Source organism: Mya arenaria, chromosome 8 (assembly GCF_026914265.1).
Source record: "Mya arenaria isolate MELC-2E11 chromosome 8, ASM2691426v1".
NCBI lineage: Eukaryota > Metazoa > Mollusca > Bivalvia > Myida > Myidae > Mya > Mya arenaria.
Genome location: NC_069129.1, coordinates 7773168 through 7789810, shown reverse-complemented (window position 1 = coordinate 7789810; position 16643 = coordinate 7773168). Strand labels below are relative to the sequence as shown.

General features: G+C 44.4%; 1 protein-coding gene across 1 annotated transcript in view; it reads left to right on the top strand.

Moving 5' to 3' along the window:
• Window positions 1-16643, top strand: part of LOC128244826 (ADAM 17-like protease) — a 52778-nt gene that overhangs the window by 17018 nt on the left and 19117 nt on the right. Inside the window, exons 7-10 of the mRNA XM_052962918.1 lie at window positions 1420-1541; window positions 3610-3693; window positions 12965-13060; window positions 13801-13939. Of these exons, the coding sequence (XP_052818878.1) occupies window positions 1420-1541; window positions 3610-3693; window positions 12965-13060; window positions 13801-13939 (441 nt within the window). The remainder of the gene's footprint in view (window positions 1-1419; window positions 1542-3609; window positions 3694-12964; window positions 13061-13800; window positions 13940-16643) is intronic.

Genomic DNA, 16643 nt, shown 5'->3' with positions numbered 1-16643 from the left:
GATTGTGAGGAAATTGTCTTATATTGTATGCTTTTCTGTTAAGTTGAAGGTCAGATTGTGTGGAAATTGTCTTATATTGTATGCTTTTCTGTTAAGATGAAGGTCAGATTGTGTGGAAATTGTCTTATATTGTATGCTTTTCTGTTAAGTTGAAAGTCAGATTGTGAGGAAATTGTCTTATATTGTATGCTTTTCTGTTAAGTTGAAGGTCAGATTGTGAGGAAATTGTCTTATATTGTATGCTTTTCTGTTACGGTGAATGTCAGATTGTAAAGAAATTATCATAATTTGTATGCTTTTCTGTAAAGGTGAAGGTCAGATTGGGAGGAAATTGTCAAATTCTGTATGCTTTTCTGTTAAGAATACTTAAGATAAAGGTCAGATTGTGAAAAAAATGTTTTATATTGTATGCTTTTTTGTTAAGTTGAAAGTGAGATTGTGAGAAAACTGTCTTATATTGCATGCTTTTCTGTTAAGTTGAAGATCAGATTGTGAGGAAACTGTTTTATTTTGTATGCTTTTCTGTTAAGGTTAAGGTCAGATTGTGAAGAAATTGTCTTATTTTCTGTTTCTTTTCTGTTAAGATTAAGGTCAGATTTGGAGTTAATTGTCTTATTTTCTATGTTTCTTTTCTGTTAAAGGAGCTGTTGCACGTATTGGCACCAAAAAAGGTTTTTTCTGTAACAAATCTCAGGACAATTATCTAATAGAATGTGTTATGCTTTGATATCATAATTGTAAAAAAAAGTACCAAAATGTAAAAAAAGATTGTGTCGGAGACCGGGTTTGAACCTGTGTCGCCAAAATTTCAGTACAGCGTCATACTCACTGAGCTACAAAGGCTTACTCTAATCGGGTGACATAATTAAGCTATACACCTACCTCGGTAATATCACGTGATAACATCGACTAGCCAATCATGCATAAGGAATGAATTCTACCTGGTAGACATACCCAGTAATCTTTTTTAATGGAAAAATATGAAATAACTGCTAAACTTAAATAAATTTTAAACTATGTGGTAGTTCAGTTAGGAAGTTTCAATGCATTGTACACATTGATGCCAAGTTTATGTCAGTTTTAGACAATTTTCTTTTTTTTTTTCGCTATTTTATCATACGTGAAACAGCCCCTTTAAGATTAAGGTCAGATCTGGAGTAAATTGTCTTATTTTCTATGTTTCTTTTCTGCTAAGGTGAAGGTCAGATTTTGAATAGATTGTCTGATTTTGTATGGTTCTTTTCTGTTAAGATAAAGGTCAGATAGTGAAGAAATTGTCTGATTTTCTATGTTTCTTTTCTGTTGAGATTAAGGTCAGATTTTGAGTAAAATGTCTTATTTTGTATGTTTCTTTTCTGTTAAGATAAAGGTCAGATTTTGAGTAAAATGTCTTATAATGTATGTTTCTTTTCTGTTAAGGTGAAGGTCAGAGGGCTAAAAGGGCTGTAGGAGAAAAGACCTGTCAGGTTGCAGCTATAGCTGACTATCGATTCTACGAGCATATGGGCAGAAGCAGCATATTTAAAACTGCAAACTATATTGTAAGTAATTTCAGGTCTTCTTATAAAAATATTACCATTATACTGAAAATATAGGCATGTAGCTACTGGGTATACTTGCAGCAAAAACAAACAAACATAACATGGTCAACATATTTGCTGCATATTTTTAAGATTAGTTAATGAAATGATTACAAGTGTATTATGAATTGAAAGTCATCAGCTCCCCATTTTAAGTACTCGTTAGATGACATGAAGTGAATTCTTAGTGATTAAGAATGGGCGGAATGAGCGTAGTGAACGAGTCCTTCTTAATCATTAAGAAATTACTTTAGGTCATTTAACTGACTAGAATACAACCTCATTGGCTGATACATAGTTGAAGAAAAGTTTGTCGCAGGGAGCGTGTATCTGATGTGTGGCAGTAGGCGGACCTGTAAACATGTGCGATTGTTAAAATTCTTAATTATTTATTTACAGAAACAAGCTCAGTAGCAAAAAGTTTAAACATAAACCCGGTTAAATGGCACTGAGTAAACGCCTAAGACAAAGACATAGACATTAAGTCTACTTAATGTTTGCCTATTTTCAATTGCATTGGCTGAAAATGTAGTTTTTAGCTTGACTATTTGAAGAATATGGAGAGCTATACTACTCACCCAAGCGTCGGCGTCTGCGTCACACCTTAGTTAAGGTTTTGCATGCAAGCACACATAGATTAAAATCTCAGCAACTACTTGAGATATTGCATTGAGACTTGATACAATGGTACTCAACCATCCAACCTATTTAATTAACCAAGTTAGATAACTCCAGTTTGCATTAATTTCAAATAATGGCCCCTTTTTTTGACATAGAAATTCTGGTTAAGGTTTTGCATATTGACTTTTAAGTCAATACCTCAGCGAATTCATCATGTATTGCATTGAAACTTTACACACAGGCTCCCAACCATTTAACCTTCTTTTTAATCAAGTAAGATAACTCTATCTTTCATATTATATAATTCTTGCCCCTTTATTATGAGATTTAGAAATTCTGGTTAAGGTCTTGCATGGTAGCACACAATATCTCAGCAACTTCTTGATGTATTGCGTTGAGATTTAATACAATGGTATTCAACCACCCAACGTAATTGAATAACCAAGTTAGATAAATGTATTTTGCAAATAATGGCCCTTTATTATTAGACTTAAAAATCTGGTTAAAATTTTCCATGTAACCACATTTATGTTGATATCTCAGCACATCACATATTGCATTGAAATCTAATCTAACAGTGATCCATGCATGTTTCCCCAAAACTTTTCAATCCTTACATTGAAAAGCGGTGGAATAGTTGAGCGCTCTGTCTCTGTGACAGCTCTTGTTATTCTAATAAGAAATACTTAAATTGTAAACCTTAAGCTGCTTAAGATTGTGATTGCTGGGTGCAACGGAAACTTACGGGCAGAATCTCTTACAATATTATTGAAACCCAGTTTAACTGAGTTAGGCCTAGAAAGTTCAGATCTAAAGCCTACAATCTTTATTGAAGTGGGGCCAGGAAGACACTTAACAATTTCATATTCTTTTACTTATGTATTTGGAGTACTGAATTTCTTTTTATATTGTATGACATATTTAAACATAAAACTACAACCTGTTTACCATATTTGAAACAAAAAATTAACAGGAACCTTGCTTTATTTAATTCTTTTATTTTACCTTTCTGTGGGCTGTTATAATAAAATCTTAGTCGTTTGTAGTAATTCATTAAAATGGTGTAAGAGTATTTGGTAATTTTGCTATATATTTTAGAGATCTGAATTTAACCAAAATCCAAACAAACAAAAATTGAGAAAAAAATATATCAATTAGTTGCCATATATGACCTTTATACAGATTAAAAACTATTGAAGTAATTACTAAAATCTTTTATTGAAATGAGCCCTTGAGGAAGTTTGTTATTGTTTAAATGCAATAGCCTTAAAAGTAGTTTTATTAATCCTCACTATTTATCATTTATTCAAATTGTTGTTGATAATTTTTTTATCGTATATTCAATGCAGGCTAACATTTGAAATGATGTAGACACATCATGTTAAAACATAACCATTGATTATTTTAGGCAAACATTATGACAAGAGTGAACCAGATTTACAAATCTACTGGCTTCCGTGGTGGCAATGGGTATGGATTTGAATTCAGTGAGGTAAGATTGTGGTTTTGATCCCCACCAGGGTGTAAGTGGTCTTATGGTATAGGTGTCGTCCTCTCACCAAAGAAGTTGTGGGTTTGATCTCCAGGTCCAGTGGTATAGGTGTCCAACTCCCACCAAAGAGGTTGTGGGTTTGATCACCACCAGGGTGTGAGTGGTGTAGTGGTATCAGTGTCCACCTCCCACCAAAGAGGTTGTGGGTTTGATCCCCACCAGGGTGTGAGTGGTGTAGTGGTATAAGTGTCCACCTCCCACCAAAGAGGTTGTGGGTTTGATTCTCACCAGGGTGTGAGTGGTGTAGTGGTATAGTTGTCCACTTCCCACCAAATAGATTGTGGGTTTGATCCCCACCAGGGTGTGAGTGGTGTAGTGGTATAGGTGTCCACCTCCCACCAAAGAGGTTGTGGTTTTGATCACCACCAGGGTGTGAGTGGTGTAGTGGTATAGGTGTCCACCTCCCACCAAAGAGATTGTGGGTTTGATCACCACCAGGGTGTGAGTGGTGTAGTGGTATAGGTGTCCACCTCACACCAAAGAGGTTGTGGGTTTGATTCCCATCAGGGTGTGAGTGGTGTAGTGGTATAGGTGTCCACCTCACACCAAAGAGGTTGTGGGTTTGATCACCACCAGGATGTGAGTGGTCTAGTGGTATAAGGGCCCTCCTTTCACCAAATAGGTTGTGGGTTTGAACCCCATCAGAGTGAGAGTGGTCTTATGGTATAGGAGCTCTCCTCTCACCAAATAGGTTGTGGGTTTGATCACCACCAGGATGTAAGTGATCTTATGGTATAGGGGCCCTCCTCTCACCAAAGAGGTTGTGGGTTTGATCACCATCAGGGTGAGAGTGGTCATATGGTATAGGTGTTGTCCTCTCACAAAAGAAGTTGTGGGTGCAATTCCCACCAGGGTGTGAGTGGTGTAGTGGTATAGGGGCCCTCCTCTCACCGAAGAGATTGTGGGTTTGATCACCACCAGCGTGTGATTGGTCATATGGTATAGGTGTCCACCTCACACCAAAGAGGTTGTGGGTTTGATCATCACCAGGGTGTGAGTGGTGTAGTGGTATAGGGGCCCTCCTCTCACCGAAGGGATTGTGGGTTTGATCACCACCAGGGTGTGAGTGGTCATATGGTATAGGTGTCCACCTCCCACCAAATAGGTTGTGGGTTTGATCACCACCAGGGTGAGAGTGGTCTAGTGGTATAGGGGCCCTCCTCTCACCGAAGAGATTTTGGGTTTGATCACCACCAGGGTGAGAGTGGTCTAGTGGTATAGGGGCCCTCCTCTCACCAAAGAGATTGTGGGTTTGATCACCACCAGGGTGTGAGTGGTCTAGTGGTATAGGGGCCCTCCTCTCACCAAAGAGATTGTGGGTTTGATCCCCACCAGGGTGAGAGTGGTCTAGTGGTATAGGGGCCCTCCTCTCACTGAAGAGGTTGTGGGTTTGACCACCATCAGGGTGTGAGTGGTCTAGTGGTATAGGTGTTGTCCTCTCACCAAATAGGTTGTGAGTTTGATTCCCACCAGGGTGTGAGTGGTCTAGTGGTATAGAGGCCCTCCTCTCACCGAAGAGGTTGTGGGTTTGATCACCACCAGGGTGTGAGTGGTCTAGTTGTATAGGGGCCCTCCTCTCACCGAAGAGATTGTGGGTTTTATCACCACCAGGGTGTGAATGGTCTAGTGGTATAGGGGCCCTCCTCTCACCGAAGAGGTTGTGGGTTTGATCACCAATAGGGTGTGAGTGGTCTAGTGGTATAGGGGCCCTCCTCTCACCAAATAGGTTGTGGGTTTGATTCCCACCAGGATGTAAGTGGTGTAGTGGTATAGGTGTCCACCTCTCACCAAATAGGTTGTGGGTTTGGTCCCCACCAGGGTGTGAGTTGTCTTATGGTAAAGGGGCCCTCCTCTCACCAAATAGGTTGTGGGTTTGATCCCCACCAGGGTGTGAGTGGTCGTATTGTATAGGGGCCCTCCTCACACCAAAGAGGTTGTGGGTTTGATCACCACCAGGATGTGAGTGGTCTAGTGGTATAGGTGTCCACCTCTCACCAAAGGGGTTGTTGGTTTGATTCCCACCAGGGTGTGAGTGGTGTAGTGGTATAGGTGTCCACCTCTCACCAAATAGGTTGTGGGTTTGGTCCCCACCAGGGTGTGAGTTGTCTTATGGTATAGGGGCCCTCCTCTCACCAAATAGGTTGTGGGTTTGATCCCCACCAGGGTGTGATTGGTCGTATTGTATAGGGGCCCTCCTCACACCAAAGAGGTTGTGGGTTTGATCACCACCAGGATGTAAGTGATCTTATGGTATAGGGGCCCTCTTCTCACCAAATAGGTTGTGGGTTTGATCACCATCAGGGTGAGAGTGGTCATATGGTATAGGTGTTGTCCTCTCACAAAAGAGGTTGTGGGTGCAATTCCCACCAGGGTGTGAGTGGTGTAGTGGTATAGGGGCCCTCCTCTCACCGAAGAGATTGTGGGTTTGATCACCACCAGCGTGTGATTGGTCATATGGTATAGGTGTCCACCTCACACCAAAGAGGTTGTGGGTTTGATCATCACCAGGGTGTGAGTGGTGTAGTGGTATAGGGGCCCGCCTCTCACCGAAGGGATTGTGGGTTTGATCACCATATATATAGGTGTCCAACTCCCACCAAAGAGGTTGTTGGTGCGATCCCCACCAGGGTGTGAGTGGTGTAGTGGTATCAGTGTCCACCTCACACCAAAGAGGTTATCAGTGTCCACCTCTCACCAAAGAGGTTGTGGGTTTGATCACCACCAGGGTGTGAGTGGTGTAGTGGTATCAGTGTCCACCTCCCACCAAAGAGGTTGTGGGTTTGATCCCCACCAGGGTGTGAGTGGTGTAGTGGTATAAGTGTCCACCTCCCACCATAGAGGTTGTGGGTTTGATTCTCACCAGGGTGTGAGTGGTGTAGTGGTATAGTTGTCCACCTCCCACCAAATAGATTGTGGGTTTGATCCCCACCAGGGTGTGAGTGGTGTAGTGGTATAGTTGTCCAACTCCCACCAAATAGATTGTGGGTTTGATCCCCACCAGGGTGTGAGTGGTCTAGTGGTATAGGTGTCCACCTCCCACCAAAGAGGTTGTGGTTTTGATCACCACCAGGGTGTGAGTGGTGTAGTGGTATAGGTGTCCACCTCCCACCAAAGAGGTTGTGGGTTTGATCACCACCAGGGTGTGAGTGGTGTAGTGGTATAGGTGTCCACCTCACACCAAAGAGGTTGTGGGTTTGATTCCCATCAGGGTGTGAGTGGTGTAGTGGTATAGGTGTCCACCTCACACCAAAGAGGTTGTGGGTTTGATCACCACCAGGATGTGAGTGGTCTAGTGGTATAAGGGCCCTCCTTTCACCAAATAGGTTGTGGGTTTGAACCCCATCAGAGTGAGAGTGGTCTTATGGTATAGGAGCCCTCCTCTCACCAAATAGGTTGTGGGTTTGATCACCACCAGGATGTAAGTGATCTTATGGTATAGGGGCCCTCCTCTCACCAAATAGGTTGTGGGTTTGATCACCATCAGGGTGAGAGTGGTCATATGGTATAGGTGTTGTCCTCTCACAAAAGAAGTTGTGGGTGCAATTCCCACCATGGTGTGAGTGGTGTAGTGGTATAGGGGCCCTCCTCTCACCGAAGAGATTGTGGGTTTGATCACCACCAGCGTGTGATTGGTCATATGGTATAGGTGTCCACCTCACACCAAAGAGGTTGTGGGTTTGATCATCACCAGGGTGTGAGTGGTGTAGTGGTATAGGGGCCCTCCTCTCACCGAAGGGATTGTGGGTTTGATCACCACCAGGGTGTGAGTGGTCTAGTGGTATAGGTGTCCACCTCCCACCAAATAGGTTGTGGGTTTGATCACCACCAGGGTGAGAGTGGTCTAGTGGTATAGGGGCCCTCCTCTCACCGAAGAGATTGTGGGTTTGATCACCACCAGGGTGAGAGTGGTCTAGTGGTATAGGGGCCCTCCTCTCACCAAAGAGATTGTGGGTTTGATCACCACCAGGGTGTGAGTGGTCTAGTGGTATAGGGGCCCTCCTCTCACCAAAGAGATTGTGGGTTTGATCCCCACCAGGGTGAGAGTGGTCTAGTGGTATAGGGGCCCTCCTCTCACTGAAGAGGTTGTGGGTTTGACCACCATCAGGGTGTGAGTGGTCTAGTGGTATAGGTGTTGTCCTCTCACCAAATAGGTTGTGAGTTTGATTCCCACCAGGGTGTGAGTGGTCTAGTGGTATAGAGGCCCTCCTCTCACCGAAGAGGTTGTGGGTTTGATCACCACCAGGGTGTGAGTGGTCTAGTTGTATAGGGGCCCTCCTCTCACCGAAGAGATTGTGGGTTTTATCACCACCAGGGTGAGAGTGGTCTAGTGGTATAGGGGCCCTCCTCTCACCGAAGAGGTTGTGGGTTTGATCACCAATAGGGTGTGAGTGGTCTAGTGGTATAGGGGCCCTCCTCTCACCAAATAGGTTGTGGGTTTGATTCCCACCAGGATGTAAGTGGTGTAGTGGTATAGGTGTCCACCTCTCACCAAATAGGTTGTGGGTTTGGTCCCCACCAGGGTGTGAGTTGTCTTATGGTAAAGGGGCCCTCCTCTCACCAAATAGGTTGTGGGTTTGATCCCCACCAGGGTGTGAGTGGTCGTATTGTATAGGGGCCCTCCTCACACCAAAGAGGTTGTGGGTTTGATCACCACCAGGATGTGAGTGGTCTAGTGGTATAGGTGTCCACCTCTCACCAAAGGGGTTGTTGGTTTGATTCCCACCAGGGTGTGAGTGGTGTAGTGGTATAGGTGTCCACCTCTCACCAAATAGGTTGTGGGTTTGGTCCCCACCAGGGTGTGAGTTGTCTTATGGTATAGGGGCCCTCCTCTCACCAAATAGGTTGTGGGTTTGATCCCCACCAGGGTGTGATTGGTCGTATTGTATAGGGGCCCTCCTCACACCAAAGAGGTTGTGGGTTTGATCACCACCAGGATGTGAGTGGTCTAGTGGTATAGGTGTCCACCTCACACCAAAGAGGTTGTGGGTTTGATTCCCACCAGGGTGTGAGTGGTGTAGTGGTATAGGTGTCCACCTCTCACCAAAGAGGTTGTTGGTTTGATTCCCACCAGGGTGTGAGTGGTGTAGTGGTATAGGTGTCCACCTCACACCAAAGAGGTTGTGGGTTTGATCCCCACCAGGGTGAAAGTGGTGTAGTGGTATAGGTGTCCACCTCTCACCGAAGAGGTTGTGGGTTTGATCACCACCAGGGTGTGAGTGGTGTAGTGGTATAGGTGTCCACCTCCCACCAAAGAGGTTGTGGGTTTGATCACCATCAGGGTGTGAGTGGTGTAGTGGTATAGGTGTTGTCCTCTCACCAAATAGGTTGTGAGTTTGATTCCCACCAGGGTGTGAGTGGTCTAGTGGTATAGAGGCCCTCCTCTCACCGAAGAGGTTGTGGGTTTGATCACCACCAGGGTGTGAGTGGTCTAGTTGTATAGGGGCCCTCCTCTCACCGAAGAGATTGTGGGTTTTATCACCACCAGGGTGTGAGTGGTGTAGTGGTATAGGTGGACGGTGTAGTGGTATAGGTGTCCACCTCACACCAAAGAGGTTGTGGGTTTGATCACCACCAGGGTGTGAGTGGTGTAGTGGTATAGGTGTCCACCTCTCACCGAAGAGATTGTGGGTTTGATTCCCACCAGGGTGTGAGGGGTCTTATGGTATAGGGGCCCTCTTCTCACCAAATAGGTTGTGGATTTGAGACCCACCAGGGTGTGAGTGGTCTTATGGTATAGGTGTCCACCTCACACAAAAGAGGTTGTGGGTTTGATCCCCACCAGGGTGTGAGTGGTCATATGGTATAGGTGTCCACCTCACACCAAAGAGGTTGTGGGTTTGATCCCCACCAGGGTGTGAGTGGTCATATGGTATAGGTGTCCACCTCACACCAAAGAGGTTGTGGGTTTGATCCTCACCAAGGTGTGAGTGGTCTAGTGGTATAGGTGTCCGCCTCTCACCGAAGAGATTATGGGTTTGATTCCCACCAGGGTGTGAGTGGTCTAGTGGTATAGGGGCCCTCCTCTCACCAAATAGGTTGTGGGTTTGATCACTACCAGGATGTGAGTGGTCTAGTGGTATAGGGGCCCTCCTTTCACCAAATAGGTTGTGGGTTTGATCACCACCAGGATGTGAGTGGTCTAGTGGTATAGGGGCCCACCTCACTCCAAAGAGGTTGTGGTTTTGATCCCCACCAGGGTGTAAGTGGTCTTATTGTATAGGTGTCGTCCTCTCATCAAAGAAGTTGTGGGTTTGATCTCCAGGTCCAGTGGTATATGTGTCCAACTCCCACCAAAGAGGTTTCTGGTGCGATCCCCACCAGGGTGTGAGTGGTGTAGTGGTATCAGTGTCCACCTCTCACCAAAGAGGTTGTGGGTTTGATCACCACCAGGGTGTGAGTGGTCATATGGTATAGGTGTCCACCTCACACCAAAGAGGTTGTGGGTTTGATCACCACCAGGGTGTGAGTGGTCTTATGGTATAGGTGTCCACCTCCCACCAAAGAGGTTGTGGGTGCGATCCCCACCAGGGTGAGAGTGGTCTTATGGTATAGGTGTCCACCTCCCACCAAAGAGGTTGTGGGTGCGATCCCCACCAGGGTGAAAGTGGTGAAGTGGTATAGGTGTCCACCTCACACCAAAGAGGTTGAGAGTGCGATCCCCACCAGGGTGAGAATGGTCTTATGGTATAGGTGTCCACCTCCCACCAAAGAGGTTGAGAGTGCGATCCCCACCAGGGTGAAAGTGGTGTAGTGGTATAGGTGTCCACCTCACACCAAAAAGGTTGAGAGTGCGATCCCCACCAGGGTGAGAGTGGTCTTATGGTGTAGTTGTCCACCTCACACCAAAGAGGTTGTGGGTGCGATCCCCACCAGGGTGTGAGTGGTCTTATGGTATAGGTGTCCACCTCCCACCAAAGAGGTTGTGGGTGCGATCCTCACCAGGGTGTGAGTGGTCTTATGGTATAGGTGTCCATCTCACACCAAAGAGGTTGTGGGTGCGATCCCCACCAGGGTGTGAGTGGTCTTATGGTATAGGTGTCCACCTCCCACCAAAGAGGTTGTGGGTTTGATCCTCACCAAGGTGTGAGTGGTCTAGTGGTATAGGTGTCCGCCTCTCACCGAAGAGATTGTGGGTTTGATTCCCACCAGGGTGTGAGTGGTCTAGTGATATAGGGGCCCTCCTCTCACCAAATAGGTTGTGGGTTTGATCACTACCAGGATGTGAGTGGTCTAGTGGTATAGGGGCCCTCCTTTCACCAAAGAGGTTGTGGATTTGATCACCACCAGGATGTGAGTGGTCTAGTGGTATAGGGGCCCACCTCACTCCAAAGAGGTTGTGGTTTTGATCCCCACCAGGGTGTAAGTTGTCTTATGGTATAGGTGTCGTCCTCTCATCAAAGAAGTTGTGGGTTTGATCTCCAGGTCCAGTGGTATAGGTGTCCAACTCCCACCAAAGAGGTTTTTGGTGCGATCCCCACCAGGGTGTGAGTGGTGTAGTGGTATCAGTGTCCACCTCTCACCAAAGAGGTTGTGGGTTTGATCACCACCAGGGTGTGAGTGGTCATATGGTATAGGTGTCCACCTCACACCAAAGAGGTTGTGGGTTTGATCACCACCAGGGTGTGAGTGGTCTTATGGTATAGGTGTCCACCTCCCACCAAAGAGGTTGTGGGTGCGATCCCCACCAGGGTGAGAGTGGTCTTATGGTATAGGTGTCCACCTCCCACCAAAGAGGTTGTGGGTGCGATCCCCACCAGGGTGAAAGTGGTGTAGTGGTGTAGGTGTCCACCTCACACCAAAGAGGTTGAGAGTGCGATCCCCACCAGGGTGAGAGTGGTCTTATGGTATAGGTGTCCACCTCCCACCAAAGAGGTTGAGAGTGCGATCCCCACCAGGGTGAAAGTGGTGTAGTGGTATAGGTGTCCACCTCACACCAAAGAGGTTGAGAGTGCGATCCCCACCAGGGTGAGAGTGGTCTTATGGTGTAGGTGTCCACCTCACACCAAAGAGGTTGTGGGTGCGATCCCCACCAGGGTGTGAGTGGTCTTATGGTATAGGTGTCCACCTCCCACCAAAGAGGTTGTGGGTGCGATCCCCACCAGGGTGTGAGTGGTCTTATGGTATAGGTGTCCACCTCACACCAAAGAGGTTGTGGGTGCGATCCCCACCAGGGTGTGAGTGGTCTTATGGTATAGGTGTCCACCTCCCACCAAAGAGGTTGTGGGTTTGATCCTCACCAAGGTGTGAGTGGTCTAGTGGTATAGGTGTCCGCCTCTCACCGAAGAGATTGTGGGTTTGATTCCCACCAGGGTGTGAGTGGTCTAGTGGTATAGGGGCCCTCCTCTCACCAAATAGGTTGTGGGTTTGATCCCAACAAGGGTGAGAGTTGTCATATGGTATAGGTGTTGTATTCTCACCAAAAAGGTTGTGGGTTTGATCACCATCAGGGTGTGGGTGGTCTAGTGGTTTAGGGGCCCTCCTCTAACCAAATAGGTTTTGGGTTTGATCCCAACCAGGGTGAGAGTGGTCTAGTGGTATAGGGGCCCTCCTCTAACCAAATAGGTTGTGGGTTTGATCCCAACAAGGGTGAGAGTGGTCTAGTGGTATAGAGGCCCTCCTCTAACCAAATAGGTTGTGGGTTTGATCCCAACAAGGGTGAGAGTGGTCTAGTGGTATAGGGGCCCTCCTCTTACCAAATAGGTTGTGGGTTTGATCCCAACAAGGGTGTGGGTGGTCTAGTGGTATAGGGGCCCTCCTCTAACCAAATAGGTTGTGGGTTTGATCCCAACAAGGGTGAGAGTGGTCTAGTGGTATAGGTGTCCATCTCTCACACAACAGGTGGGTCTGATCTCTTAAAGGATGAAAGTAAGATTGTAAAAATGTCCGCCTCCCACCCAAGTGGTATAGATGTATTGCTCTCACCCAAGAGGTTGTGGGTTCTGTTCCCACCATTTGACAGTGGTCTAGTGGTAAAGTTGTCCCCCTCTCATCCAAGAGGTTGTAGGTTTGGTCCTTACCGAGGTTACTTTCTCATGGCCACTTAATTTTTTTGATCATAGATAAATGTAACTTGGTACATACAGTTGAACACCGTTAATCCGAAATCGCAGGGACCCAACATATTACTTCGGAATAGCGATGTTTCGAATTAACATTTTAAGCCTAATTTGACTGAAAGGACACAGAACAAAAGTGATGTTTTGTTTTTCAGATGGAGATCCACACTGCAGCATCTACTGGTGATGACATTGCCAAGTACCCATACAACATCGCCAAGTCCAGCTGGGAGCCAAGAGAACTACTAACTGTAAATACCATGTTAATTTATACAGTCCAACCCCGTCTGCTGGCATTTGCTTGGCTAGAATTCCTTGTTGGCTTAAACTATTATGTTAAGGAATGTTTGCTTTATACTGAAGGTTAACATTCCCGCTTTGGTCTAATTAACAGAGGATCAAGGTATTTTCGCCAGTTTCTTGGAGTTTGACTTGAAGGGTTTAACTGTATTTGAGTGGACAATCAAATAAGTAAACATTGTACCTGAACTGACTGTTTCAGTATATGTACCTTGAAAATATATACTGCACAGAAAAAAAATCCATTATTGATGAAAACAAGTCTTGGTTAGCATTGTTTATTAACTAATTTGTTTATTTTTAGCGCTATATTTGACCCCACCCCCCACCCACCACACCCCGGTTAAATAACCAGTAATTGATTAAAGCCAAAATTGCATTTAAAGATAAGTGGTAACACGAATCTTATCTAGTTAACCAGTTATTATGTTACGGTACTTATTAAGTGGAATTCGCAAACCATTATTAGTTAACCTGGTAATGTTGTACAGCTAAAAAAAGGTAACAGGTGGCAGTTTTGGGCACTTTCAAGCCTGTTTAAAGTCTTATGATATTTATCTTACCAAAGAAAGTTTCACAAATACTAACTAAATAGTCAGAGAATTATCATGATAATTAAGTGGTTAACAGATTATCTTATGGCAGTTATAAGCCACCATAGTATTCACATTACTTTTTACAAAACTTTCAGGAATTAAGCAAAACGAGTGAGTTTCCAAGTGCATGTTTGGTCCACCTGTGGACAGCGACCCAGTTTGAGGACAGTGTACTGGGACTCGCATATATCGCTAGTTCGAAGGCAGGAGCTCTTGGAGGAATATGCTCACCACGTAAGATCAATATTTTGTTTTTGTTTTTTGTGTTATCAAAAAAACATGTGTTTTATGTAACATGACAATGTCAGGGTTCCTTGCAAGTTGTTTGTGAACTGGCCCTCATAGAATATTCAACTGCCAGATAGAAGAGTCAATGGGCTTACTTGATATTCAAGTCTACATTCACAGCTTGGTTCTACTGTTAAGGTACCGTAGGGTGATTAGAGTTACATACCTTCCTAAATAACGTGAACAAACTTCTCTTAAAAGCCAAATTAAGCCTGAAATCAACTTAAAAAAAATGTAAAAAGCTTATTACTGTTTGTAAGATGCAGGTATTTTTTAAAATCGAAAACGGAGGGAAAAATGTGCGTATTATAATCAGTCATTTACGGTACTTCAACACTGGCTGGCCTTGTTAACTTATCTGACATTAAAGTCTCTACATTCACAGCCCCGTCCTACAGGGGAGTGTTAAGGTACTTCAACACTGGCCGGTCATGTTAACTTATCTATCATTAAAGTCTCTACATTTACAGCTCGGTCCTACAGGGGAGTGTTAAGGTACTTCAACACTGGCCGGTCATGTTAACTTATCTAACATTAAAGTCTCTACATTCACAGCCCCGTCCTACAGTGGAGTTTTAAGGTACTTCAACACTGGCCGGTCATGTTAACTTATCTAACATTAAAGTCTCTACATTCACAGCCCCGTCCTACAGTGGAGTTTTAAGGTACTTCAACACTGGCTGGTCATGTTAACTTATTTAATCTTCAAGTCTCTACATTCACAGCCTGCCTACAGTGGAATGTTAAGGTACTCCAACATCGGGTGGTCATGTTAACTTATCTATCATTAAAGTCTCTACATTTACAGCTCGGTCCTACAGTGGAGTTTTAAGGTACTTCAACACGGGCTGGTCATGTTAACTTATCTATCATTAAAGTCTCTACATTTACAGCTCGGTCCTACAGTGGAGTTATAAGATACTTCAACACTGGCTGGTCATGTTATCTTATCTATCATTAAAGTCTCTACATTCACAGCCCAGTCCTATAGTGGAGTTTTAAGATACTTCAACACGGGCTGGTCTTGTTAACTTATCTATCATTAAAGTCTCTACATTCACAGCCCAGTCCTACAGTGGAGTTATAAGGTACTTCAACACTGGCTGGTCATGTTAACTTATCTAACATTAAAGTCTGTACATTCACAGCCCAGTCCTACAGTGGAGTTATAAGGTACTTCAACACTGGCTGGTTTTGTTAACTTATCTATCATTAAAGTCTCTACATTCACAGCCCGGTCCTACAGTGGAGTTTTAAGGTACTTCAACACTGGCTTGTCATGTTTACTTATCTAACATTAAAGTCTCTGCATTCACAGCCCAGTCCTACAGTGGAGTTATAAGGTACTTCAACACTGGCTGGTCATGTTAACTTATCTATCATTAAAGTCTCTACATTCACAGCCCTGTCCTACAGTGGAGTTTTAAGGTACTTCAACACTGGCTTGTCATGTTAACTTATCTATCATTAAAGTCTCTACATTCACAGCCCCGTCCTACAGTGGAGTTTTAAGGTACTTCAACACTGGCTGGTCTTGTTAACTTATCTAACATTAAAGTCAATACATTCACAGCTTGGTCCTACAGTGGAGTTATAAGGTACTTCAACACTGGCTGGTCTTGTTAACTTATCTATCATTAAAGTCTCTTTATTCACAGCCCGGTCCTACAGTGGAGTTATAAGGTACTTCAACACCGGCTGGTCATGTTAACTTATCTAACATTAAAGTCTCTACATTCACAGCCCAGTCCTACAGTTGAGTTATAAGGTACTTCAACACTGTCTGGTCATGTTAACTTATCTATCATTAAAGTCTCTACATTCACAGCCCAGTCCTACAGTGGAGTTTTAAGGTACTTCAACACTGGCTGGTCATGTTAACTTATCTTACATTCAAGTCTCTACATTCACAGCCCGGTCCTACAGTGGAGTTTTAAGGTACTTCAACACGGGCTGGTCTTGTTAACTTATCTATCATTAAAGTCTCTACATTCACAGCCCAGTCCTACAGTGGAGTTAAAAGGTACTTCAACACTGGCTGGTCATGTTAACTTACCTATCATTAAAGTCTCTACATTTACAGCTCGGTCCTACAGTGGAGGTTTAAGGTACTTCAACACTGGCCGGTCATGTTAACTTATCTATCATTAAAGTCTCTACATTTACAGCTCGGTCCTACAGTGACGTTATAAGGTACTTCAACACTGGCTGGTCATGTTAATTTATCAATCATTAAAGTCTCTACATTTACAGCTCGGTCCTAAAGTGGAGTTATAAGGTACTTCAACACTGTCTGGTCATGTTAATTTATCTATCATTAAAGTCTCTACACTTACAGCTCGGTCTTACAGTGGAGTTATAAGGTACTTCAGCACTGTCTGGTCTTGTTAACTTATCCATCATTAAAGTCTCTACATTCACAGCTCGGTCCTACAGTGGAGTTATAAGGTACTTTAACCCTGGCTGGTCTTGTTAACTTATCTATCATTAAAGTCTCTACATTTACAGCTCGGTCCTACAGTGGAGTTATAAGGTACTTCAACACTGGTTGGTCATGTTAACTTATCTATCATTGAAGTCTCTTTATTCACAGCCCGGTCCTACAATGAAGTTATAAGGTACTTCAACACTGGCTGGTCATGTTAACTTA